The following is a 27183-nucleotide window of genomic DNA, read 5'->3' as shown; positions in this document are numbered from 1 at the left end:
TAGTAACCAGAGGGGCTGGAGAAAACCCAGAAACACAGGGAAATACAAACTGTATGCAGATTACTAATAATTCCAACTTGCATGCTAATTTATTGCAAATTGTATGCAGCTTGCAGTTGAGCCAATCCAAATGAGGTGGAGCATCCTTTCATTGGCTCATTTGCTAACTGCATACAATTCACATTTAAATTTGTATGCAAGGTGGAATTATTGGCGGCTCACTTACCTTCTCTAGTGGCTAGGATTGAAAGACTGGCACTCTAGTGCTGTAGGATGAGAGAGCTGCCCACTTACCCATCATGTCCCACTTCCATAGTTATCGCACTGATGGATGACTGGTGGCTATGAGGTAATGCTGTAGGTCATTTTCAAGAGACAAAAATATCCTCTAAGCTGGCTTGGAAGAGCGAAGCATTTTTCCAGTCTTCGTTAAACCATCAGAAGCGGCGTTCCACTGCTGTTTATTTGCCATTTATCGTTTGGTTTCCATGTAAACGTTGCGGCATCCAATGTCTCTTGGCCTGCTCTGCAGATGGCTCCAGTTCGGAGTGTGTTCCTGGGTGGGGAACGTCAACCACCACAACAAACGGCGTGAATTTGTGAGCATTTATCTGTTCGTGCCGCGCCGCGGGGAAGACGGATAAAATGTGTGTTTTATTTAATACAATCTGGAGAGCATTTTAGCCCGGAGAGTTGTCTGCCAAGAGAAGGGGTGTGAAAATGTCAGAACTCCAAGTGATGCCAAAAAGACATTTGAGTTTAGATAATAATATCTGTTCGTTTTTATCTCCTGCGAGTAACAGAGCCAGAACACACGATGTCAGGAACACAGGGAGCAATTTAAAGGAGAACTGCTTTTAACCTTACATTCTAGAATGCCCTTTATGATAACTTGTTAGAGAAAATGCTAGCTGCCATTTTATGCCCTTTTAGAAAATATAATTTTCTTGGTTGTCATGTTCAGTTTTTCAGTCTTTAAGTAGTGTCTGGGTCACTGACCTGGTCCAGCCACGCCTCCAGTGAACTCCTACTTGAGTCGCCTAACAAGCTCTGCATGCTTGTCTGAGGTTTGGGAGAATATTAGCAGTAGATGATCACCCTGACAGTCAGACAGTGTTCTAATAGCAAATAAGGCCGCCTCCATATTACTCTCACTACAGGTTTTCTTTAAAGCAAACCTAATGCGGAAAAAAGCTAATGATATAATGAATTGTATGTGTAGTACAGATTAAAAAAATAGAACATTAATAGCAAAGAAAAGAGTCTCATATTTTTATTCTCAGTTATATAGCTTTTATATTTATAACATTGCATCACTCTGTCACAGTTGCAGTTTTAAGTACACTCTGTCTATTAAGCTATAAAGCAAAGCAGAAATAATGACTCTTTGAACCTTCCTGCAGTAAAACCTTATCTCAAGCTGTCTTTCGCTGTTTCTTGGCTGTAACGTGACACTGAAAGGGGAACTGAAGAGAGAGGTATATGGAGGCTGCCATGTTTATTTCCTTTTAAGCAATTCCAGTTGCCTGGCAGCCCTGCTGATCCTTTGCGTCTAATACTATTAGCCATAGCCCCTGAACAAGCATGTAGCAGATCAGGTGTTTCAGACTTTAAAGTCAGATCTGAGAAGACTAGCCGCATGCTTGTTTCTGGTGTTATTCAGATACTACTGCAGAGAAATAGACCAGTAGGGCTGCCAGGCAACTGGTATTGATTAAAAGGAAATAAATATGGCAGCCTCCGTATACCTCTTACTTCAGTTTCCCTTTAACCACTTGCCGACCAGTGACTTTCTGGCTGATCTGTGCTGCGTAGGCTTTCCAGCCCGCAGCACAGATCAGGTTTTAGCCAGGGCGATCAGAGTTACCCCCTTTTTTCCCCACTAGGGGGATGTCCTGCTGGGGCGGTCTGATCGCCGCCGGCTCTCTGCGCTTTGCGGGGGGGGGGCTCTTCAAAGCCCCCCTCCGCAGCGTTTTCAGCGCTCCGTCCCTCTCCCTCCCTCTCCCTTCCCCTCGGAGCTGCGCAGGACGGATATCCGTCCTGCGCATTGTAGGATAGGCTTCAGCCTATCAAATGACGGCGATCCCCGGCCAATCAGAGGCCGGGGATCGCCGATCTGCCTTACGGCGCTGCTGCGCAGCAGCGCCGTATGATGTAAACAGCGGGGATTTCTTCCCCGCCTGTTTACATTTTGCCCGCGATCGGCGGCTCTCCGGCTGTTCACGGAGACACCCTCCGTGAACTGACATGGAAAGGCCACTCCGTTTCCATGGTAACCCGCAGACGACCAGTTTACGCCAATCGGCGTTAGCTGGTCGTCAAGAGGTTGAGTGCTTCAGAAAACAGGACTGTACTCGACCCAGCTCAGAGAAGCTCTTTTGCATAAATAACTGAAGTTTTTTCTTACTAATTTAATTTTTTTTTAAATAATAAATCCACCTTCAATTAAGCTATGTACTCCTGCTGGATTACCCAGGTGGCCAATAACGAGTGATCCTCAAAGTGGCAGGGTTTCTGTTCACCCCACAAGTCCGATGATACTCCTCATTTGCCGCTCTGCTTTCCTCCCTCCCCCCTTCACAGTAACAGGAGGTGCCACTAGCCTGCAGTTATGCAGCCTGGGCCCAGCACTGTCACCCGAGGGATCCTGTCCCGATCCCACTCCGGTGAGATGCCCCCTATGTATGTACAAGGCTTTACATGCCTGTGATCTGTTATTTGCACTTCAAGTCTGGGAGAACAGGACACATGGAATAGCTTACAGAGAGCAGTGAGCAGACCTGGTGTATAGATAACAGACCACAGATTAACCACAGATATGCAAGTTATGTCATCAAAAGGAACCATGGACAGTGGTGAAAGATGTGGAGAAAGGAGGCAAATGTCTGGAGAGGTTGTCGGCAGGCAGCAAAACTGCAGTGCAGGTTTAAGGTGGCCATACACGTATAGATTTGCAGCAGATTCGACCATCAGATAGATTTCTGTCAGATGCCTGTCAGGTCGAATGTGACAGGAATCTATCTGATGTGTGCCACCGACTAGGAACAGATTTCCGATAGATTCCAGAAGTAAATCTATTGGAAATCGATCTAAATGCATGAGTGCCCCATTAGATCCAATGCAACTCTATGGGCCATCGATCTGCAGCCAGCAGCAGATCGAACTAGATTTTCCATCCTGTCAGACGGAGCAAATCGATCGTAATCGACTACAAATCAATCGATCTGGGAATTTGATAGAATCGATTTCTGATCGATGAATTGATTCTATAGAATTGATCGATCGATGGCTGAAATCGACCAATGTATGGGCCCCTTTACAGGTAAAAGCTGCTGGTAAAACAAAAGCGAATGTAAATAAGGGGTAGCTTGGGCATTTGAACTCTTCAGGAGAGAAGATTATAATTGTAGTATTGGTCAGGGAACAGATTGGGGCTAATATACTGTAGCTTAGTTATTAGTACGTCCTCTCATACACTTTCCGTAATCACGTCAGTGATATATACTGTGGCTATTCTCCTTACCTCTCTGCTATGGGGCTGATTTACTAGACTATGCATGATTATTATTATTATTATTATTATTATTATTATTATTTAGTATTTATATAGCGCCAACATATTACGCAGCGCTGTACAGTGCTTATATATACCTTGTCACTGACTGTCCCTCAAAGGAGCTCACAATCTAATCCCTACCATTGCCATATGTCTATATTATGTAGTGTAAGTACTGTAGTCTAGGGCCAATTTTAGGGGGAGCCAATTAACTTATCCGTATGTTTTTGGAATGTGGGAGGAAACCGAAGTGCCCGGAGGAAACCCACACAGACACGGAGAGAACATACAAACTCTTTGCAGATAGTGCCCTGGCTGGGATTCAAACCAGGGACCCAGCGCTGCAAGGCGAGAGAGCTAACCACTACGCCACCATGCTGAAGGTGGCCACTAATGGTCCAATTCCTAGCGGAAAATCGTTGGAGCAATCAGAAATTCTGATCGGAAGAAAAATAATTCACTACACCATCAATGAACCAATCTTTGCTTCCAATCTATCACAACCAAACAAGAAAATCCAAATTTCGGTTTGACAAAAATACAGTCGGACGATTCTTTTTATAATCATTCATAATCGATTGTGCCCATCAACTGAGATATACAACCAATCCGATGAGAATTTCTGATCGCTCGAACGATCTTTCGCTACAAATTGGACAGTCAATGGCCACCTTAAGATGCCAGGTTAAAGTGTGATGTCACAATAAAAAAAAAAGATTTGATGATAGTTACCCAGGGCTTCCTCCAGCCCCATGAGCACCGATGCGTTCCCCGCCGTCCTCCCGAGTGCCCCCATCCAGCCGCAATCAGTCCCGGCAATCTGGCGCAGCCACGCCAGTCGGCTCCTCCGTGCATGCGCAACCCCTCCGAACATGCGTAGAAGAGCAGACCGGCGCGACTGACCCAGATCACCAGACCATGATATAAAGAGAAGCAAAGCTCTGTTTGTGTCAGCACAGTTTGTGTCAGCCTAGACAGCAAAACAAAATATATTCCTGACTGGGTCTAAGCGTTCCCTGCTGTATTTCCAGTAGATCTAAAGGCCCATACCCACTATACGATTTTCCCGATGACCGGCAGTTTTTTGCCTGTCATCTAACAATCGTTTCTGCGATCTTGCAATATGGATACAGGTGTGCGATCAACCAAATGACATTTAGTGACGCATGGCGATAGCCATCATGGCGAATCGGATCTTTAAGATCCCCAACGACTCTGCGCAAAGTACCGCGATCGCTTGACTTTTCTTTGCGTCCATTTTGTGACGTCGCTTGTACACACCGGCCCAGAAGATAGATCATGGAACGCTCGTTGTCAGGGGGGTGTCGCTGGATCCATCTTCCTCCGTCGGCTGGTGAGTGTTTAGCTTTAAAAGCACTGACATTTAAAATATTTTCCTCGTTTTGGAATTCCTTTGTTCAGCCTGATATTTTTAGCTTGCCCATCCATAAACATTACATATTATCAGTGCCAAAAGACTAAAATCCAATACATTTTTTTAAAAGTATAAATAAAGAGGAGGTAGTGGTGGACTTACCTTCTCAAGCAGACAAACAAACTGTCGATTTCAACAGTGAAAGTTTTTTATTTATACTCTCCAAGAAATTGTGCAAAGCATTTCACAGCCGTAACCCTGCTTCTTTAGGCAGTAAAAAATGGAGTGTACAACAGCTGCAGATCAGTGTAACGTAGCCTCCTTCTGCAATCTGTTAAAACTAATTTACTTTCTAATCTTTTAGGTAAAGCTGCTGTTCTGAAGTGTTTGCTGGATATTCACTCCATCTTCCAAGAAAATGATCCTGCATACATCCTCAATGACCTGTATATCACAGATTACTGCATCTGGATCCAAAAAGTCAAGTAAGTACTACAGGTGTTCATTGTGATCACTGTACTGGTAGCACAAACTGAGCATAGTCTTGTATATATCGTATGCTGGATGGTTCTCGGCCGGTCAGGGCTGTCTCTGTATCACCGATAACACAGCAAGAGCACCGTTCTACTCCTTACCCATCATGCTCCATCGCGCACTGCATGCCTTCCATGCTCCCGATGTCTCTGTACAGCACTTGGCTGTGAACTGTTACCCAAGGGATTGAATCCTAATTCTTGCAAGTCATTGTGTGTATATACTCTTTTCTGAACTGCGACATACGGTTTTGTGTAATACTTCTAGCCAAGTGGCCCGATTTACTGCAGCAGTTCCACTGATCCCTGAGGATCTTGAATGTAGATTCCCTAAATGATCCAGCACACCTGGACTGGATTCATTACAAATCTGCCTGCAAGTAATTGGCCAGTATTTGCTAGAAGGGATGTGATGCGGTTGTCTGTGTGTGATTGCGGTTACATGCAGCATACACATCATCATTCCTTTTTCAATTTTTTTTTATCAAAAATAAACCAAGCCCAACCTACCTTTATTAAAATGCTTAGTTCAGGTATCTGTATGAGATCACAGTCAACTACTTCACTTACTAACCTTTGGTGTAAAGCTCCATACAAACACTTGACCACTGTCGTTAAAAAATGGGCGATCTCCAGCGGTAATCGATTAACGTCATTGGAGTACATTTTAATTCAGTGACCGCACAATGACAGGCTGCCATTTGGATCGTTAGCGGAAGTGCGAAATGAGTACCCGGAAGTGCGTAGCTAGTCACACCTAAGTAGTTTCTTTGGAGCGATTGTCTGTTATTGTTTGATACAATTGACTAACTGCAATTATCGTCTGAACTGATCCACCAGGATGGATCGGTCTTCATGGACGATAATTGCTGTCTTTTACCCTTGTTAGGACACTATTTTAAAGTGGACCTGAACTCTTGCACAGGACAGAAGGAAAACAAAGAAATGCACCCTGTATGTATTTAGAGAGATTAGCCTGTCTACTTCCCCCTCATTTGTGTCTAATCACAAGTTGTAATTTGATCTTTCCCCTGTGTCACATGACTGCCTATGGCACAGATGGCAGATAAGCCCATTTGAAAGCACAGGCTGTAAGCAATATGTCTGCTTCCATGAATCCGGAAGTAGAAACTGTGCAGATTTATTTTAGGATTTGTATCAGCTGTAACAAAAGTGTTTTTTGTTTAAAGGTTATTATGCTGTTGCTCATCTTTTAGAGCAGAGAGGACTTCTGAGTTCAGGTCCGCTTTAAAGGACCACTACAGAGTAAAAAGTTAGACGTTAAAATCTCACAAAACTGACAGGTTTTTGATTAGTCCATCTCCTCATGGAGGATTCTTAGGGTTTTCTTTGTTTTCAAAAGTATTTCCTGAATGGTACTTGCTAAGTCAGACTGCCAGAATAGTGTGCTAGTGAGTAGGGAGGCTGGCTGATATCTTATTATTTTGCAGTTAAACTGTCATTTAGGAAATGCTTTTGAAAACAAAGAAAACCCTGAGAATCTCACATGAGGAGATGGATTAGTCCAAAACCTGTCGGTTCTGTCAAATTTTAACTGCTTATTTTTTTTTTTGCTATAATGGTCCGCTATAGAAATGTTATTGTATTGTATTTGTTATTGTATTGTATTTCAGCCCGCTGGTATTTTTCACCTTATGGACGAGAGGAAGTTTCCTATTTCAGCGCTCCTCCCTTTCATTCCCCCATAACTTTATCACTACTCCTCACAAAGAAATGATCTATACCTTGTTTTTTCTGCCATCAATTAGGCTTTCTTTGGATGGTACATTATGCTAAGAATTATTTTATTCTAAATGCATTTTAATGAGAATAATTTAGAAAAAAAAGTGAAAAAAAAACATTTCTCCGGTTTCGCCCATTATAGTTTTAAAATACCACATGCTACCGTAATTAAAATCCACACATTTTATTTGCCCATTTGTCCCAGTTATTGCAACGTTAAAATTATATCCCTAGTATAATGTATGGTGACAATATTTTATTTGGAAATAAAGGTACATTTTTTCAGTTTTACATCCATCGCTAATTTTAGACCATATATTTATAATAATATGCCCTCTTGACATACATAATAATTTTGTTTTTTTTCCCTTAAGACAGTAGGTGTAATTTTACTACATGATGTCCCCGCTGAGCAAATCTCCTATTAGCGTACAATGTACACTACATAGAAAACAATGTGTTGCTACATTGTAAATAGGGAAGTGACGGAGGCTTCAATGTAAGCCTGTGGGGAGATTAATGGAACAAAGTTCCCATTCATAAATCTAATGATCGGCGGCGGAAAGAAGTGTGTCGGCTCCATTTAAGAATAAAGACTGTTTTTGAACAAATAAAAACAGTGTTTATTCTCGGCTGACATGTACAGATTGAGACAGGGGAATTTTGTCTCTTGCAGCCAATTCCTCTCTGCTACCAGCAACATCGAGATCACGGGCATCCGCCCGCATGATCGCCCACACAGCCCCCCAAGCTGCAGGGACGTGACTAGCGCATCCTTGCGGCTGTAGCAGCTGCCGCTGCGGAGGTGAAGCTCACGTCCACGCGGCATAAATGGTTAAAGAGACCCTGAACAGAGAAAATAATTGGAATCTGGACTTACCTTCCTCCAGCCCCCCATAGCCCGTGAGGTCCCTTGGCATCCTATGGGTCCCCTCCGTGGTCCCGCTGGCGGCTCCGTTAGCCCGGCAGCTTCCGCTGAAGTTGCATTATGTGCGTGCACCTGGCGCGTCACCACATCGGTCGCCATAAGCAACCTGCACATGCGTGGTTCTTGAAAGACTGAACCGCGCATGCGCAGGATGCTTATGGCGACCGGCGAGTAGTCGGCCGAAGTTGCCCGGTTAATGAAGCCGCCAGCCTGACCATGGAGAGGATTGAGAGGATGCCAAGAGACCTCATGGGCTACGGGGGGGGGGCTCTATTCAGGCTTCCTTTAAACAATTCTCAGTGACGCCGTCATACCTCATTTGGTTTAAGTGAAGGTGGTGGGACATGTGTACATGGCTTAACTCCCACTATATGCTAATAAGTGCCATTGAGTGGGCTTGTAGCAGATCTGTAAATACAACTTCACCAGACCTCATGAACGTGTGCTTGCCCCACATATCTAAAAAGCTCAGACACCTATGATGCAGAATAGTTCTGGCCACACGAGCTTACAAACGCTTAGTTATACACTATAAACCATCCCTGCTTCTGCCGTACCCAGATAGAGGGTCGGCGTAGGTTAACAATCTGCTATCAACTACTAGGTCTCCTGGCACAGGCCATCTGCGCAGCACACCGTGTGAAGTGCTGGAGAGGTTGGGGAGTTCTCGCTGCTCGGTCCTCGCGCAGTGCTGACATCCCCCGGAGAGACACATGGCAGATTGCTCCAACTTTCTTGGCTGTCATTGTGACAAGAGCGTGTCAGGCTTCTTGTGCGAGGAGACGCGGGAGAGATGAAATATGAAATGTTTCCAGCAGAAAGAGCTGCCAGGAGCTGAAATATAACGGCGTTGTCTCTTGCCAGCACACTAACAATAGGGGGGTGGGAGGGCTCTGCCTGCCAGATCGGATGGTGGAGAGGGAGACGAGGCAGAGGGAACATAGGAGAGCTGTTAGGATTTCGCCAGTGACATCGTTACAAAGGAATGAGAGCCCAAAGCATGGAAAGAGGCATTCTCCTACAGGCTGAGCCAGATAATGTCGCACTAACTGGAATGGGATAGACTTTCCATCAACACACTTTCAAAAGAGCATTTGGGGAGATTACAAAGATTTGAAAGGCACTCGGAGTGAGAGGAATATGGAGGCAGCCATTTAATTCCCTTTAAAATTCTAGTCTATCGTGCTCATCTGTTAGCCGTAGTAGCGTCTAATTCACCCACCTGGAACAAGCCTGCTGGCCAGTGGAGGCAGAACACCTGATCTGCATACTCTTTCTGGAACAAGCCTGCTGGCCAGTGGAGGCAGATCACCTGATCTGCATACTCTTTCTGGAACAAGCCTGCTGGCCAGTGGAGGCAGATCACCTGATCTGCATACTCTTTCTGGAACAAGCCTGCTGGCCAGTGGAGGCAGAACACCTGATCTGCATACTCTTTCTGGAACAAGCCTGCTGGCCAGTGGAGTCTGATCACCTGATCTGCATACTCTTTCTGGAAGAAGCCTGCTGGCCAGTGGAGGCAGAACACCTGATCTGCATACTCTTTCTGGAACAAGCCTGCTGGCCAGTGGAGGCGGATCACCTGATCTTCATACTCTTTCTGGAACAAGCCTGCTGGCCAGTGGAGGCAGAACACCTGATCTGCATACTCTTTCTGGAACAAGCCTGCTGGCCAGTGGAGGCAGATCACCTGATCTGCATACTCTTTCTGGAACAAGCCTGCTGGTCAGTGGAGGCAGAACACCTGATCTGCATACTCTTTCTGGAACAAGCCTGCTGGCCAGTGGAGGCAGAACACCTGATCTGCATACTCTTTCTGGAACAAGCCTGCTGGCCAGTGGAGGCAGAACACCTGATCTGCATATTCTTTCTGGAACAAGCCTGCTGGCCAGTGGAGGCAGATCACCTGATCTGCATACTCTTTCTGGAACAAGCCTGCTGGCCAGTGGAGCCAGAACACCTGATCTGCATACTCTTTCTGGAACAAGCCTGCTGGACAGTGGAGGCAGATCACCTGATCTGCATACTCTTTCTGGAACAAGCCTGCTGGCCAGTGGAGGCAGATCACCTGATCTGCATACTCTTTCTGGAACAAGCCTGCTGGTCAGTAGAGGCAGAACACCTGATCTGCATACTCTTTCTGGAACAAGCCTGCTGGCCAGTGGAGGCAGAACACCTGATCTGCATACTCTTTCTGGAACAAGCCTGCTGGCCAGTGGAGGCAAAACACCTGATCTGCATATTCTTTCTGGAACAAGCCTGCTGGCCAGTGGAGGCAGATCACCTGATCTGCATACTCTTTGTGGAACAAGCCTGCTGGCCAGTGGAGGCAGAACACCTGATCTGCATACTCTTTCTGGAAGAAGCCTGCTGGCCAGTGGAGGCAGATCACCTGATCTGCATACTCTTTCTGGAACAAGCCTGCTGGCCAGTGGAGGCAGATCACCTGATCTGCATACTCTTTCTGGAACAAGCCTGCTGGCCAGTGGAGGCAGATCACCTGATCTGCATACTCTTTCTGGGTCAGTGTCTCAGAGGAGTTTGGAGCACAGATGGATTAAGGTGATGTGGGGCTCTGGGCAAGCTAGCAGTCCTGGGTCTCATGCCTTGCCTCTTTGCCTTTTGGGTAAAGTTTGGTTCACATGGGTGACTGGCGGCATTAATAGATATCATTTACCGCTGGGATCGACAGATACCCTCATTGAGATTAATGGGAGCATTCATCTCAATGCGTTTACCATCGTTTGGCGATTGCGTGAAAGTCACGACCAATCACATTTTTTTGAATGCTGCATTTAGCGTCCTGTGGCGGTTGTGTTTGACGGTAATCTTGTAACATTGTGACATTTTAATTTTGTATGTGTGTCCTCTCTCATTCTGCCTGACACTGGTTCTTGCTTTAGGAATGAAGCAGTCAGAGATCCACCTTTTTATCCAAACAGCTCTCTCTGTTTATTTAGGGCTCTTTCACACTACAGGCAGCAGTAAAAGGCTAAAACTCTGCGTTTTGGCTGCTGGCATTTTTAAGGCGTTTTCAAAGCGTTTTTAAGGCGGTTTAACGCCAATTCATTAGTATCAATTGTATTGAGAAACGCAGCGGTCAGCCCTAAAAAAGCTCCTGGGAGCTTCAAAACGCAACGCTCCAAAACACAGCGTTAAGTGTGAAAGGTAAAATGAAAGTCTATGGACTTTCATTTTACCTAGGAAAACGCCAACTTCGGCTGTGGCATTAAAACGCCGAAAAAGCCCTCTGGTGTGAAAGGGCCCTACTGATTGTGGCGATCAGCAAAGCGCTGCAGCACAAGTAACCCTATGGGATTACTCACACTGCGGCAATTGCGGCGCGTTTGCCAACTCCGACGATCACAAACGCACTGCATGTAGCATTTTCCTGGTGATTTGCTTCCTGATTCTCATTCATTGGAATGAGAATCTTAAAACTTAATCACTGAAAAATTGTTGAACACAGCAAGGCAAAATCGCGATTGCATTCGTTAGCCAATTTGCAGTTCTGAGTGTGAACCGAGCATTAAAGAGGAACTGTAATGAAAATAACATAATGAATAAAATTACTTATTGTTCTACAATATTTGCCAATTGTAAATATATTTCCTCTCCCTGTATGTATTACTGGTGGTGACCTCTTTAGTTCTGCCAGGTGTTCTGTACAGAATGTTCGTTACTGAGAGCTCTAGGCGCAAAGGGAGATACTCCTTGCTTGGCAGTTGGAAAAAGCAGTTATTTCCCACGATGTAACGAGGTCCACAGACAGCAAACTGTCAGGACCATGGTCATGACATCACACTGTGGGAGGGGTTTCATCACAATATCAGCCATACAGCCATACAGACGTCCCTGATGATCTGTTTGAGAAAAGCTAAATATTTCTTGTGGGAAAGGGGTATCAGCTACTGATAGGAATGCAGTTCAGTCCTTGGTTAAAGTGCCTCTTTAACCACTTGACTACTGAGGGATTTTTCCCCTTCTGGACCAGAGTGATTTTCTCCTTTCAGCGCTCCTCCCTTTCTTTCGCCAAGAACTTAATCACCACTAATTACAACAAAATGATCTATATCTTGTTTGTTTGTTTTCGCCACCAATTAGGCTTTCTTTGGGTGGTACATTTTGCTAAGAATTATTTTATTCAAATGCATTTTAATGGGAATAATAAAAACAATGAAAATAAAAAAATCATTATTTCCCAGTTTTCGGCCATTATAGTTCTAAAATAAAACATTCTACTGCAGATAAAACCCATACATTTTATTTGCCAATTTTGTCCCGGTTATTGCAACGTTTAAAATGTTCCCCTAGTACAATGTATGGCGCCAATATTATATTTGGAAATAAAGGTGGATTTTTTCAGTTTTGCCTCCATCACTAATTAAAAGTACTTGTTTAAAAAAAATAGCAGTAATATACCCTCTTGACATATATATTAAAAAAGTTCAGTCCTTAAGGTAACTATTTATGTATTTTTTTTTTATTTTTATGCAAACGTTTTTTGGGGGTAACTTTGGTAGAGCGCAGGAGGTAAGGGGTTAATTTTAAGTGTAAGTGTAGGTCTTTTTATTAGAAAAAATGTATGTAGGTATAATTTTACTATTTGGCCGCAAGATGTCCTTGCGCATTACTTTCCTGTGCGTACTATTAGTACGCTAACAGGAATTAATGCGTGGAGGTGTTACTTCCGTTATTACAATGACCGCAGGCATCTCATTAATCCCGACGATCATTTACACAGGGACTGTTGGGGATTAGTGAATGGGAATTGCATTCTTATTTATTTATGTCCCCTCTAACGATTGGCGGTGAGAACGCGCGCGGGAGTGTGTAGCAGCAATAGACGAATATCTATGCCCTTGGGACTTCAGATGACGTTTCCCAGGGTGTAGATATACTGCACAAGGTGCAGTAAGTGGTTAAGCTTGTTTACTCAGTTAGTGTGAATAGGTCCCAAAGGAAAATAGTCTACTGCCAATTCTGGGCCATATAAGACATAATTTATCTGCTTGGTTAATTAAGATGTACGTTATTAACGTTATGAAGTGGGAAACAGAAGCTGAGTTAGAAAAATTAGAGATTGAAAACGCCTCCATCACTTTTTCAGTCAGGCAGGCCTTGAAGAATACATGTGGAAATTACATATTGACACCAGTTCTTGCTTCCCTCACCATCTTCTCTGTAGGAGGGAATCTTCTTGCTGAAATGATCATAAATGATTATTACGGCCATCAACAGTCTAATGTCTTCATAGCCATTTACAGCTTCTCAATCAATAGCTGTGTCTGCTGGAGTAAAGCCTTGTACACACGCTACATGGTAATCGGTGGAAACTGCATGTGACCGATAAGCAGGAGTGATGTGACTAGTGTAGAGCATTACTTATTGCTTGTTACTGTTTGCAGCCAGAATTCAAGCATTTGCCTCCTACATTTTTAAAACCACTAGCTGGTTTTAATTTCATTTGCTTCCAGTTACCACTTACAGTGACATTTCAGAGATCTACAGCAATCCTTTTTATAGCTTTCATCCTTCGATGTTGCATATTTCCTTCTTTTCAGGCAGCTGCACTTCAGGGATACCTTGTTAATGTGGACCTGAAGGAGAAAACACAGAAGTGCACCCTGTATGTAGTTAGAGAGTTTAGCCTGTCTAATTCCCACTCACCTGGGACTGATCACAAGTTGTAATTTGATCTATCAGCTGTGTCAGCTAGCTGCTATGGCAGAGCAGCTAATTTGTAAGCTCAGGATGTTAACAATATGTCTGCTTCTATGAAAGCAGGAAGTAAACACACTGAATATTTATTTCAGGAGTTGTATTTGTATTGGCCGTAATAATAAAAAATGTCTTTAAGGCTGCTTTCACAGTGGGACGTTACAGGCGCACGTTAGAGCAGCCTGTAACGCAGCCCACCGCATAGCAATGAAAAATCAATGGGCTGTTCACAGTGCCCACATTGCGTTACATTGTAACGCTTCACGTTGTTTCAAACTGCTGCATGCTGTGCGTTCGCCGCGTTAGACTTTTTGCGCATGCTCAGTAGTGTTGGAGGAGGAGGTCTCCCCTCCTCCTCCTCGGCCAGCCACATGGCTAATTAATATTCACTGCACGGTGTCACGTGCAGTGTTTACTTCCTGGAGCGCCGCTCTGTGCGGCGATTGGCCGGCGGGACCACGTGATGCCGCATGCGTCCAAGAGTACGCATCACAGCATCACGGACGCCAGAGTGATCCGCACAACGCGGCTAACTCTGACGTCCACATCCAAGAGCACCAGGCGTTGCGTTAGGGGCACGCTATGCGACCATAACGTCCCCTAAAACGTAACGTCTTCGTATGTAAGTAGCCTTAAGGTTATTATGCTGTTGCTTATCTTGTAGAGCAGAGAGGAAGTTCTGGGTTCTGGTCCACTTTAAAGTGGGATTATACTTTCAAAACTAAAATTTCAGTAACTATTCTTATGCTGGATACACACGTTGCGTTTTCCCGCGCGATTCGTGGGATCGATTCCATCAATTAAATTATTTCTAACATGTTCGATCGTGTTTCGAAGGATACAGCTGTCGATTTTGCATAATAAGTATGCAAAATCGACGGCTGTATCCATCGAAACACGATCGAACATGTTGGAAATAATCGAATTGATGGGATCGATCCCTCGAATCGCGCGGGAAAACGCAACGTGTGTATCCAGCATTAGTTACATAAAAACATTTGAACACAACCCCACACATTCTCTGTGTATAAAACATATACTTTCACTGCAGAGACCAGTACAGGGTGGCTTTTCTCTGACTAGAGGCAGAGGAAGGGATGACCCTGTTTAGGAGAACTCATGGGGAGCATGTGATCAGTTTGATCAGCTGATAGATTTGTAAGGTTCTAATTTGCTGTGATGATGATGATGATGACTTTTTCGTTTTGCACATGATCAGGACCAGCAAGGCAGAGCCTTATAAATCTATTAGCTGATTAAACTGATCTCATGCTTCTTGAGTTCTAGGCAGAACCATCCACAGCAGTGTCTTCTGTTTCGTTGGAAAAAGAAGAAGACACTTTTTGCCAGCGGTTCTGGATGTTAGCCTGGCTTCAGGGGCAAAAAGATAATTTGCATGTTCAGGAGTGGGAAACTACAGTTGCTCACTTAAAGCTGAATTATCGCAAAGGCCTTCTGTTTGAAGGCGGTAAATTACACTGAGCGTTGCTTTTTAGTAGGAGGGCTTTTAGGTCTTTTTTAGTCCCCTATGGCTCTGTTCTGACTCTGCTCCCCTACTTCCCTGCTGAACAGACGCATCGCCCTGGCAACAGCTGAGTCAATTCAGCAGAAAAGGTGGGTGGCAGAGTGAAGGCACATGCTTCAGGCTGGCTTCACACTGTAAGCCGCACCGCCATTAACAGGCCTTCAGGGAATACAGCGTTACTACGTAGTATTCTCCATCTGGCTTCTGGCCAAGCAGGAAGTAACACTCACTTCCAGTCGGCCAAGCGATCATGCGCGTGGAAGTGCATTGTAAAAAATACACTTCCGCGCATGTGACATCGCGGCTGAAAGTGTTTAAAAATCCCTGCGTTACCATAAACTAACATGACTTCCGGACCAACGCAGGTTGCCGCAGAAGCCGCATGGTAAGTAGTTTTGGAGCCACGTCAGTTTGAGGACTTCTGGCGGACCGCACCGCGACACAGGTAATGTTTTTCCCCCTTGGGTTTGCATTGGAGAACGGTAGCAGTGCGTCAATTTCACGGACCGGCCAAGTGTGAAAGGGCCCTCGGAGAGCTTCAGCCAGCAATGATTACATTTGCCATTAGCCAGAGATAAGCTGAACATTTTTTTATTGAACGATAATTGGGTAATTTATCGTTCGTTTTCACCAATTCTCATTAGTGAGGTACAGCTAAAATAATCGTTCATGATTGCTTGGGCTGCCAGTTTAATGCCCAACTTAATGCAGGCAACAAGCTATTTTCATGCTAGATATTTTCAGCTGACAGATTAAAGTGGACCTGAACTCAGAACTTCCTCTCTGCTCTAAAAGATAAGCAACAGCATAATAAACTTTAAAGGAAAACATTTCTTTGTTAGGCCCAGTACACACCAAAAACCTCCAGCAGATCTGCCAAACGTTAGAGGTTTTTGAAGCAGATTTCAGAGGGATTCTAGGCATGTTTAGAGACGTTTTCTAAACATGCCTAGCGTTTTTTGGAGCGTTTTTGTGTAGCAGATTTCATATATTGTTACTGTAACGCTGTTACTGAACAGCTTCTGTAACAAAAATGCCTGGAAAACAGCTCTGATCTAGCTTTTTTCAGAGCGGGTTTCCACTTTCCTATACTTTAACATTGAGGCAGAAACGCCTCAGAAATCTAAAAAATGCTGCAGCCCCCGAGTTTGCGTTTGTGGAAAAAACGAACCTCTGGTGTGCACCATCCCATTCACTCTCATTAGCCAAGCAGTTTTCCCCCTGCAAGCGTTCCAGAACCGCTCTGGTGTGCACCAGCCCTTACAGCTGACAGAACTCCTGCAATAAATCTGCAGTGTCTCTACTTCCTGTTTTCATGGAAGCAGACGAAGGGTTAACATCCTGTGTTTACATAGTAGCTGTGTCTGCTGATGATGGCTGAATCTCTGTGCTGATGCAGCTGAGAGATCAAATTACACTTGTGATTGCTTGCAGATGAGGGCGAATTATACAGGCTCTTCTCTCTAAAAAAAAACACAGGGCGCATTTCTCTGGTTTTCTTGTGTCCTTTGCAAGAGTTCAGGTCCACTTGAAGGTGAAATGGGGTTAAACAGGTTAAGGTGAACTGGAGGGCACTAGATGGGGTAGCTTTGGCTCTCCATTCTTCCCTCTTGGCCTTTTACTAAGGTGAATAACGGTGGGACAGGGGTTCAGAGTAGATGATTCCAGACCCTTGCACTCACATTATGTACGAGGCACCTGCCCAAGCTTGCCTTCAGGTTATCCCTGAGGTTATCCCTTCACCCAAAGTGATCATGAAAAAAACTATTTGGCCAACCAACGTTTTTTCATTATCAAATATCTATAATTTATGTAACTATGTTATCAAGCAGGCTTGAGATTTACTGGAGCAATTAGGCCATCCACTTTTCAGATACTCAGAGGAGCAGATTACAGGCCTTTAGTTCTGTATTTATATGACGGCAATGTGACAAGACGGCTGCAGAAAAATGAGCACAGTGGGGCTCCAGAAAACGAGCGCAGAGAGGCAGAGCCTGGGAATTTCATCCATTAGGGCTTCTGGCCACATGTTGCTTGACTACGCAACACTTTTATTCTTAATGGATGTAAAATGCTTTTAGTTTTTCATTTTTCTGTATATGTGAAAGTGTTCACATTGAAGTGGACATAAATGTTAAGCCTAGACGCATTTTAAATGCTGAGGGAGTGTGAAAAAGGGAGTCCTGGGGGGTAAAAATGTTTGTTTACAAGCCTTTGTCTAGAGATTCCTCAGAAGTCTGCATCTGCATTTCCCTACAGCAGCCCTGCAGAGTGTACAGTATTGTCTATTCAGAACAGAAGGTAATTCTAGGTCATTGCTGTCTGAACAGCTAGGCCAGTGCTGACTAACTTCCTAGACATGGAGGGCCACATTTTTGAAGACTACATAGTGGAGGACTGGCTACAATAGATTGAGCCATCGCGGTACCAAATACGGGATAAAACGTGCAGATCAAAGTGGATTTTCTCCCCCCCCCCCCCCCCCCCAAAAAAAGACAAAGCAAAAAAAAAAACCACATAACTTAGCAGGGATTCCACACAAAATACATGTAATTGGCAACATTCTGCCCCCAAAAATACACATAATTTGGCTACAAGAGGTTTAAGATAAAATGGGGCCCTAGGCAAGATAGCAGTTTTTGGCCAACACTGATAATGATCATCTGGCTTTTTTAGTAAGATTTGGTGAGGGCTAATGCCGTGCATACACGACTCATTTTGTGCGCCGGATCGAGCCAGCGGCTCGGTGTCGGTGCATCCCCGCTCGTCCGCGCGCGGATCGATTGCTGCTCGTCCCTGCCGGCGCTTCGTTATCACCGCTCTATTCCCTGCCATTGTCCGCCGGCGGGAATCGAGCAGGCGCAGGTCGAGCGTCATGATCGGGCCAGCTGAATATTATCAGCTGGCTGGATCAGCTGGTCGATACACGGTACAGAAACTTACCGTGTATCCTCAGCATAACATCCACCTGGCCCCTAGGCAACTGCCTAGGTTTGCCTTGTGGATGATCCAGCTCTGAATTTAGCTGCATTTCTCCTCAAAATGCACTTCATTTGATAGCTTTATTCCTCTAAAAATACACATAATTGTGAGCGTTTCCCCTAACAAAAAATACATACTGGTAATTTGGCAGCATTTTACACAAAATGCACATACTGTAATTTGGCAGCGGTTAACACAGAAACGCACGTTTAACCTGCTGAGCGGTCTGGACGAGCTCAGCTCGTCCAACACCGCCAGAGGCTGCCGCTCAGGCCCTGCTGGGCCGATTTTCGTCAAATAAAAAGCAGCACACGCAGCCGGCACTTTGCCAGCCGCGTGTGTTGCCTGATCGCCGCCGCTCTGCGGTGATCCGCCGCGAGCAGCGGCGAAAGAGGGTCCCCCCAGCCGCCTGAGCCCAGCGTAGCCGGAACAAAAAGTTCCGGCCAGCGCTAAGGGCTGGATCGGAGGCGGCTGACGTCAGGACGTCGGCTGACGTCCATGACGTCACTCCGCTCGTCGCTATGGCGACAATGTAAGCAAAACAAGGAAGGCCGCTCATTGCGGCCTTCCTTGTTTATTCTGGGCGCCGGAGGTGATCGGAAGAACGCCTCCGGAGCGCCCTCTAGTGGGCTTTCATGCAGCCAACTTTCAGTTGGCTGCATGAAATAGTTTTTTTTTAATTTAAAAAAAACCCTCCCGCAGCCACCCTGGCGATTTAATCAGAACGCCAGGGTGGTTAATGAGTTTGAGAAGAAAAAGAACAGTACCTGGCACCAAACGCAGCAGGGCAGACACACCGGACCCAGGAAACAGAGTGTGCTCATCCACAAGTTTGTTGCATCCAGTAGGCTTGAAGAAAGGAAAAGGAGGCACCGCTTCTTAAAATTCCTTTATTCCGGTGGGGGAAATAGCAGGTACACAGCAGTGGGGGTAAAAAAGGACTTTTTTACCCCCACTGCTGTGTACCTGCTATTTCCCCCACCGGAATAAAGGAATTTTAAGAAGCTGTGCCTCCTTTTCCTTTCTTCAAGCCTACTGGAAGAAACGCACGTTTGACTGCATTTCCCCCCAAAATTAACATCACTTTGGAGCATTTCTCCTTAAAAAATACACATAATTGGCAGTTTACCCCTAGTATCCAGCAGAGATGGGAATTGCCTGATGGCGGTTATGTGTGCATGCCAGTTGCTTGAAAAGTTAAGCAACTGGCCCTAAAATAACACTTACCTCCCCCCGTGCATAGAGATGCGTAGCAAAAGCGACTAACCAAACCTTTAGCCGCTGTCTTCTAGACTTCCTGTAGCTCCCAGCAGCTTTCCTGTGTTTTCTGTGTACAGCTTCTGAATTGTGCATGTGACCCGATGCAGGTCACGTGACACGCTAGGAAGTGTACATGGACCCAGAAAAGCCTCTGGGAGCTGCAGGAAGTATAGAAGACAGCGCCCAGAGGTTTGGTAAGTCGCTTCTGCTGCGCACAGATCTACAAAAGGCTAAAGTTATGCCTCCTTTCTCCCCCTAATGGAACTCAGGCATCCAGCAGTCTCAACCAACCGGCATGCTCTTCATACACATAATTTGGCAGAATTTCCCTCTAAAATACACAATTGTCAGCATCTTCCCCCAGAAATACACATGATTTGGCAAACCGTTTTCACCAAAATTCACATGATTTGGTAGAGTTTGAACCAGAGATGCACATAGTTAGGCAGCGGTTGACCCACACATACATATAATTTGGCAACGTTTTCCTTCAAAAAAATACACACAATTGCCAGCATTCCCCACACACCACCAAATGCACATAATTAGGCAGTAGTTTCCCAAAAAATTCTCATAATTAGGCAAAAACGTTTCTTTATGACTTCATAAGCCAAGTATGTGTCCAAAGCAGTGGTATTGAGAAAATTTGACGTGCAGATGCGATTTCATGCTGAAATCAATCGGGAATTGGCCTGCGGTGTATGGGCAGCCAACAGCTCTCTCTAATCGTATTTGATTAGATCATATTTGATCTGACTCCTGGTCAGTCTGCCCATACATTGTTTGATGTATGGGCACCCTAAGGCTTCTCTAATCGTCTCCAGTGGGATACCAGAAGGCCTCATTCACACTTATTACCACATACACTGTAGTGTAGTATATACAGTCATGTCACAAACTTTCTCTCAGAGGAGTGTATGTTTTGGGGATGTGGTAGGAAACCGGAGTGCCTAGAGAAACCAGTCAAAGTGCAAAGTAGTAAGGAAGGTCCGCAACGATGTCTCTTTCCAATGCTCAATCTTTACAATACAATACAATAACATTTGTAAAGCGCTTTTCTCCCATAGGACTTAAAGCGCATAGCTGTGTCTCAGATTAATACAGGGTTGCAGGCTGGGTTGTGTTACAGAGGAGATGTTCATGAATGCCAGACTGAAGAGGTAGGTTTTCAGTTTAGACTTAAATGCTTCCAGGGATGGAGCTGTCCTGATTGGGTGTGGCAGGGAGTTCCAAAGTGTAGGGGCAGCATGTCAAAAGGCTCTGTCTCCAAAGGTTTTGAGGTGGACTCTGGGGGTGACCAGGGTGTTACGTCCTTTTCCAATCTTTATTCAGGACATGTCCTCATGACAGTAAAAAAGCACAGCTGACATGTTTCGGGCCAAACATGCCCTTAATCATAGCTATGCAGCTATGATTAAGGGCATGTTTGGCCCGAAACATGTCAGCTGTGCTTTTTTGAGCATTGGAAAGAGACATCGTTGCGGACCTTCCTTACTACTTTGCACTTTGACTGGATTAAGCAGCTAAGGGTCCAGCACTGTCTCTGGCAGCTCACAGTGCAGCGGTGAACTTTGCCTTATCGCCTAGAGAAACCGACGCAAACCTGGGAAGAACATACTAAGTCCATGCTGATAGTCCTCTGGCCCGGTTATGAACCAGGGACCCTAGTTTTGCAAGGCTGCTCCTCTCAGTGCCAGTTATATTGGTCAGCTCAGTTTAATAATATAAGTCGAGCCCCACCCCTTCCATGCTGACCACACCTCCTCAGAGCTTATTCCATACCCTTTCTGCAATCGCGCTGCATCATAGACAAGCCTCTGCACCAATACAAAGTTCAGGCAGCAATCACATGGGTTGGGCATTGGGCCAGGTTGTCAGATCTATAGTAAGATTTTCATGCTAATGTGGGTACGGCCTGGGACTCAGCAGAATCCTTTTAGTCACAGCAGAGAGTACTACTGAGATGGTAAAGTTGCATACCACCTATTGAGATTATAATCCACTATAGGAATGCTTTAAGGGCCCTAATTGGACTTCTTAGGCCTACAGGCTGTAAGACACCATAATGAAAACAGTAAGCTTTCAGGTAAAATTTGCAGTTACTCAAAATGTGTAGTGTCTTTTAAAGCGGACCTGATTTCAGAACTGCTTCTCTGCTCTAAAAGATAAGCAACAGCATAAAAAGAAAAACATTTCTTTGTTACAGCTGATGCAAATCCTGCAATAAATGTGCAGTTTGTTTCATTCCTGCTTTCATGGAAGCAGACATATTGTTAACATATTGTGCTTTTCAAATGAGTTTATCTGCTGTGGCAGTCAGCTGTCACAGCTGAGGGATCAAATTACAACTTGTGATTAGACACAGATGAGGGGAATTAGACAGGCTAAACTCTCTAAATACATACAGGGTGCATAACTCTGTTTTCCTTCTGTCCTGTGCAAGAGTTCAGGCCCACTTTAATGCTAGGTACACTCGATGCAATTTTCTGACAGCGTTCCTGTCGTATTGATTATTTCCAACATGTCGATCTGATTTCCGATTTGATATTTTTTTATCGATTATCCGTTCACATCTATGAAAAATCGATTGGAAATCAGAACGGACATGTTGGCAATAACTGATTGGACAGTAAATCTGGCAGAAAATTGCTTTGTGTGTACCTAGCATTACAAATACAGCGATCTTCTTGAATAATTCACACCGGTTTTCACTATCATTCGGCCAGTAGGTGGCTCTGTTCTATTGCATGTATGTAGAAACTAATTACCCTCTCCATGGCTGGCTGCTACATGGAGGGTGACTCAAGGGCAAGCGGATGATAGGACCTTGTCATTGTGCGATTACTCGCTGGGTGGTCTCGTTTGAAGGTCACAACACTTAATGAGGAACATCTTGAAGTAGACGATTAGGAAGACAATCTGCTGTAGCGGATTCAGCATTTCTTTTTTTTCTTTTTTTTTTACTTAGCGAACAGCCGAAGCTCTGGGTATCCAAGGGGTTAAGTCCCTTCCATTGAATGGAAATGTCTTTCTGTATTGGTGGAGAGAATCTCTGCCACTCTTGAGTGATCTCAGCATGTCTCTGTATTGTCGGCTAATGTTTTCAGTGTCGATTAGGCCCATTGCTTGGCAGCCTTTGTGCAGGCATGTGCAAAACTGCATCTTTTCAGTCTTGCGCTCTCCAGGGAGAAGCTTTGTTCAAGCCAATTGTACACAGACAGACGCACTCCGCCGTATTCTGTGCGCTGTGAGAACAGCAGCTGTTTCCAAATTGAGAGTTTTCTTTTTTCCTCCCTTAAATTCCAAAATCTCTCTTCCTAATGTATAAAAGGGTAAATCGTCTGGCTGAGACCATTTCAGATCTTTCCCCTTGGCTCTTTTCACGGTAAAGGCAATGCATAATGATTTTGTTTTTATATGCTGTTTTATTTTTGAGGTTTACTATATAAAAAAAAATAAAAAATTATATGTATCCATGAAATAATAAAAGGTATAGACTGATTCCCAAGTGCTCCTTCTGCTTAAAGTAAATGTATTTGAGATCTAAAAAAAACAGTTTTAAAGCAACATTCCGTCACCTAAAATCAGTATTTTGTGATCTCACACAAACTATTTCGACAAAAGGCAGACATCTGCACAGGTAAGTCTTGTTGTTTGAGCCTTTCCACAAACAGTACCACATCATGGTTCTTAAAGTGTATTCGAGGCGAACCTCGGGTCCAAAGTTAAATACTTGCCTTAGGAGAGGGAAGGCTCTGGATCCTGTAGAGATTACCCATGTCATTTTTCTGGTCCACCATTGCCAAGTGCCGACCTCCGAAAGGAATCCATCAAGCTCTTGTCGGATTTGAAACTTGCAACCACGTTACTCTTCAGGCTAAGAGCATGGTGATACTGTGCCTGTGCAAACACGGTTGCGTCTGCAGAGTTACTCGGAGCCGGGCACAAGTTGGCTCTGTGCAACTTTTGGCTGTCACTATCTTAGCCTATACGCTATGTTCTTATATCTGTAAATGTAGATACTATGTATAGTCGCACCTTAGCACTGTAGCACTTGTCACTAATGCACTTTTCCCTTGAAAAAGCTTCTTTATGAAGTGAAACATATGTCGGGTTTTTTTTTTTTTTTTTTTTTTTTTGGAAAGGGGGGGGGGGGGTAAATATTGTTTCTATCTGGTGATAATTGAGGATTTAGGGATATATTCCTGCTAACATGTGGCAAACGGCGTCCCAACTTCACTAGCAAGTTATTTGAACCTTCTTATGAGCCAAACCTAAAATATGTTTTTAATGTAACTATTAAAAGGGAAGTTTCTTTAAACACTGCATAGGAATTTATCTGTGTTGTATGCTCTGTGCAACTGCTCAGGTCGGATCATGCTCGCATGGGTGCAGCATGGCCTCGTTCGTGCATGTAGTTGCAATTTCTTGTCCTGCACAGTGGTGGATGTCTGGAGATCGGTGTGGGTATTCCTCTAGAGGATCCATAGACTCTCCTTAGGTAAGTAATTGTCTGGAGATCTGTGTGGGAGGCCTCGAGGGTATCCAGAGACTCCCCTCTCCTTAGGTAAGTATTTGTCTGGAGATCGGTGTGGGAGGCCTCTGGAAGATCCATAGATTCTCCTTAGGTAAGTATTTTTCTGGAGATCGATGGGGGAGGCCTCTGGAGCATCCAGAGACTCCCCTCTCCTTAGGTAAGTATTTGTTTGAAGATCGGTGTGGGAGGCCTCTGGAGGATCCAGAAACTCCCCTCTGCTTAGGTAAGTATTTGTCTGGAGATCGGTGTGGGAGGCCTCTGGAGGATCCATAAATTCTCCTTAGGTAAGTATTTTTCTGGAGATCGATGTGGGAGGCCTCTGGAGCATCCAGAGACTCCCCTCTCCTTAGGTAAGTATTTGTCTGAAGATTGGTGTGGGAGGCCTCTGGAGGATCCAGAAACTCCCCTCTGCTTAGGTAAGTATTTGTCTGGAGATCGGTGTGGGAGGCCTCTAGAGCATCCAGAGACTCCCCTCTCCTTAGGTAAGTATTTGTCTGGAGATCGGTGTGGGAGGCCTCTGGAGGATCCATAGATTCTCCTTAGGTAAGTATTTTTCTAGAGATCGATGTGGGAGGCCTCTGGTGCATCCAGAGACTCCCCTCTCCTTAGGTAAGTATTTGTCTGAAGATCGGTGTGGGAGGCCTCTGGAGGATCCAGAAACTCCCCTCTGCTTAGGTAAGTATTTGTCTGGAGATCGGTGTGGGAGGCCTCTAGAGCATCCAGAGACTCCCCTCTCCTTAGGTAAGTATTTGTCTGGAGATCGGTGTGGGAGGCCTCTGGAGGATCCAGAAACTCCCCTCTGCTTAGGTAAGTATTTGTCTGGAGATCGGTGTGGGAGGCCTCTAGAGCATCCAGAGACTCCCCTCTCCTTAGGTAAGTATTTGTCTGGAGATCGGTGTGGGAGGCCTCTGGAGGATCCAGAAACTCCCCTCTGCTTAGGTAAGTATTTGTCTGGACATCGGTGTGGGAGGCCTCTGGAGGATCCATAGATTCTCCTTAGGTAAGTATTTTTCTGGAGATCGATGTGGGAGGCCTCTGGAGCATCCAGAGACTCCCCTCTCCTTAGGTAAGTATTTGTCTGGAGATCGGTGTGGGAGGCCTCTGGAGGATCCATAGATTCTCCTTAGGTAAGTATTTTTCTGGAGATTGATGTGGGAGGCCTCTGGAGCATCCAGAGACTCCCCTCTCCTTAGGTAAGTATTTGTCTGGAGATTGGTGTGGGAGGCCTCTGGAGGATCCATAGATTCTCCTTAGGTAAGTATTTGTCTGGAGATCGGTGTGGGAGGCCTCTAGAGGATCCATAGACTCTCCTTAGGTATTTGTCTGGAGATCGGTGTGGGAGGCCTCTGGAGGATCCATAGATTCTCCTTAGGTAAGTATTTGTCTGGAGATCGGTGTGGGAGGCCTCTAGAGCATCCAGAGACTCCCCTCTCCTTAGGTAAGTATTTGTCTGGAGATCGGTGTGGGAGGCCTCTGGAGGATCCATAGATTCTCCTTAGGTAAGTATTTTTCTGGAGATCGATGTGGGAGGCCTCTGGAGCATCCAGAGACTCCCCTCTCCTTGGGTAAGTATTTGTCTGAAGATCGGTGTGGGAGGCCTCTGGAGGATCCAGAAACTCCCCTCTCCTCTTATTGATGATGAAGAGAGAGGGAGTGAGGTAGGTGAATTTGAAGATGTGGCTTTTAGGGCCTGTTCAAATGTGTTAAAGGTAGGGAATTCCAGCAAATGGGTGCCAACACTAGAAAAGTCTTGGAACTATGGTTGCTAATGGAAGAGAGGCTGTGAGTGAGGGGGTCATTAGTAGGCCATTTGCATAGCAAAGAAAGGTGGTTTTGGATCTGTTACAAATAGCTGGTCCCTCTCCACATTATTATTATTATTTATTGTATTTATAAAGCGCCAACATATTACGCAGCACATAAAACAAGATCCACAATCTTCTCAAAACTAATTTAATACTTGCAAAACTACTAAGCACCCATCATTATTTATTACATATTTTATAAAAATCAGACTTTGTTTTACAGCTTTGAATCAACAAAATATTTCAAATAACACAAATGGAAAAGGGAAGAATAAAAATGAGACAATTAGCCTAATAATCTCCTAGGAGAAAACTTAGGAGAAAGAGCGCAGCAAACGGGGAACAGGGGCGCCAGCAGGGTAAAAGTGGATAAAACCTTTAAAATTTGCTTGGAGGAAGCGGTGGACTTAACTCCATAAAGCAGACACGAAAGACTGTCTGTATAATAGTAATCACATTTATTATATAATACCCCAAAAGTGACTGAGGCGCTACTCCTGCTACTGATAAAATTCTGTTTGTCCCCACGTTTATTGCCTGATGAAGCGGGCGTGACCTGCGAAATGTGATGCACAAGCAAATTTTAAAGGTTTTATCCACTTCTACCCTGCTGGCGCCTCTGTTCCCCGTTTGCTGCACCGTGTCCACCCCTTGTGGAGGGGTGATCTACCCCTTTTCTGATCTACAGAGAGCGACTTCTTAATCCTGAGTGAGGACAGGTCTAATCTCCTCACCTGCCTATACCGTGGTTGCCTTTGTGGTAACCCATGTTTGAGAGGAAATACTCTTCTCACTAATTATCTTTACTAATTTTATGCTGAACATACTACACTATATTGGGCTCTCGGTTTCTCTAACATTATTAGGAGAAAGAGTGAATTGAATAAGGGCCCATGAAAACGAGTGATCCCTTCAGCTCTCAGTGAGACTCTAGTTGCTCCTCCAAAGCAATCTACTCCAGCAAAGTTAGGTTTGAGGGTGCCTTCTCCATACTGCATGTTTCATTTCTTTTCATAGATGTTCAGTAGTAATGAAATCAGTGCCCATAGAAGATCTCTTCAGAATACTTCATTGTTTTCTTCTTAGCCATTCTTGAGTGCTTGTAGTTGTCTATGTCTGATGGAGGATCTTTGAGTTTTAACTGTGAGAAATCTTTATGACTCTGCCACTCTAGGAAGTCTAGAAGGTCTTGAGATGTTATTCCCTGTACACTCTCAA

The 27183-nt window shown here is 44.7% G+C and overlaps 1 protein-coding gene across 6 annotated transcripts in view; it reads left to right on the top strand.

Moving 5' to 3' along the window:
* Window positions 1–27183, top strand: part of SHQ1 (SHQ1, H/ACA ribonucleoprotein assembly factor) — a 215177-nt gene that overhangs the window by 121554 nt on the left and 66440 nt on the right. For all 6 annotated transcript variants that reach the window (XM_068253995.1, XM_068253993.1, XM_068253990.1 and 3 more), the window contains exon 11: window positions 5296–5416. In XM_068253995.1, coding sequence (XP_068110096.1) covers window positions 5296–5416 — 121 coding nt within the window. The remainder of the gene's footprint in view (window positions 1–5295; window positions 5417–27183) is intronic.

The sequence above is a fragment of the Hyperolius riggenbachi genome, chromosome 9 (genome assembly GCF_040937935.1).
Source record: "Hyperolius riggenbachi isolate aHypRig1 chromosome 9, aHypRig1.pri, whole genome shotgun sequence".
NCBI classification, from domain to species: domain Eukaryota; kingdom Metazoa; phylum Chordata; class Amphibia; order Anura; family Hyperoliidae; genus Hyperolius; species Hyperolius riggenbachi.
This window is presented reverse-complemented; position numbering and strand designations above follow the sequence as displayed.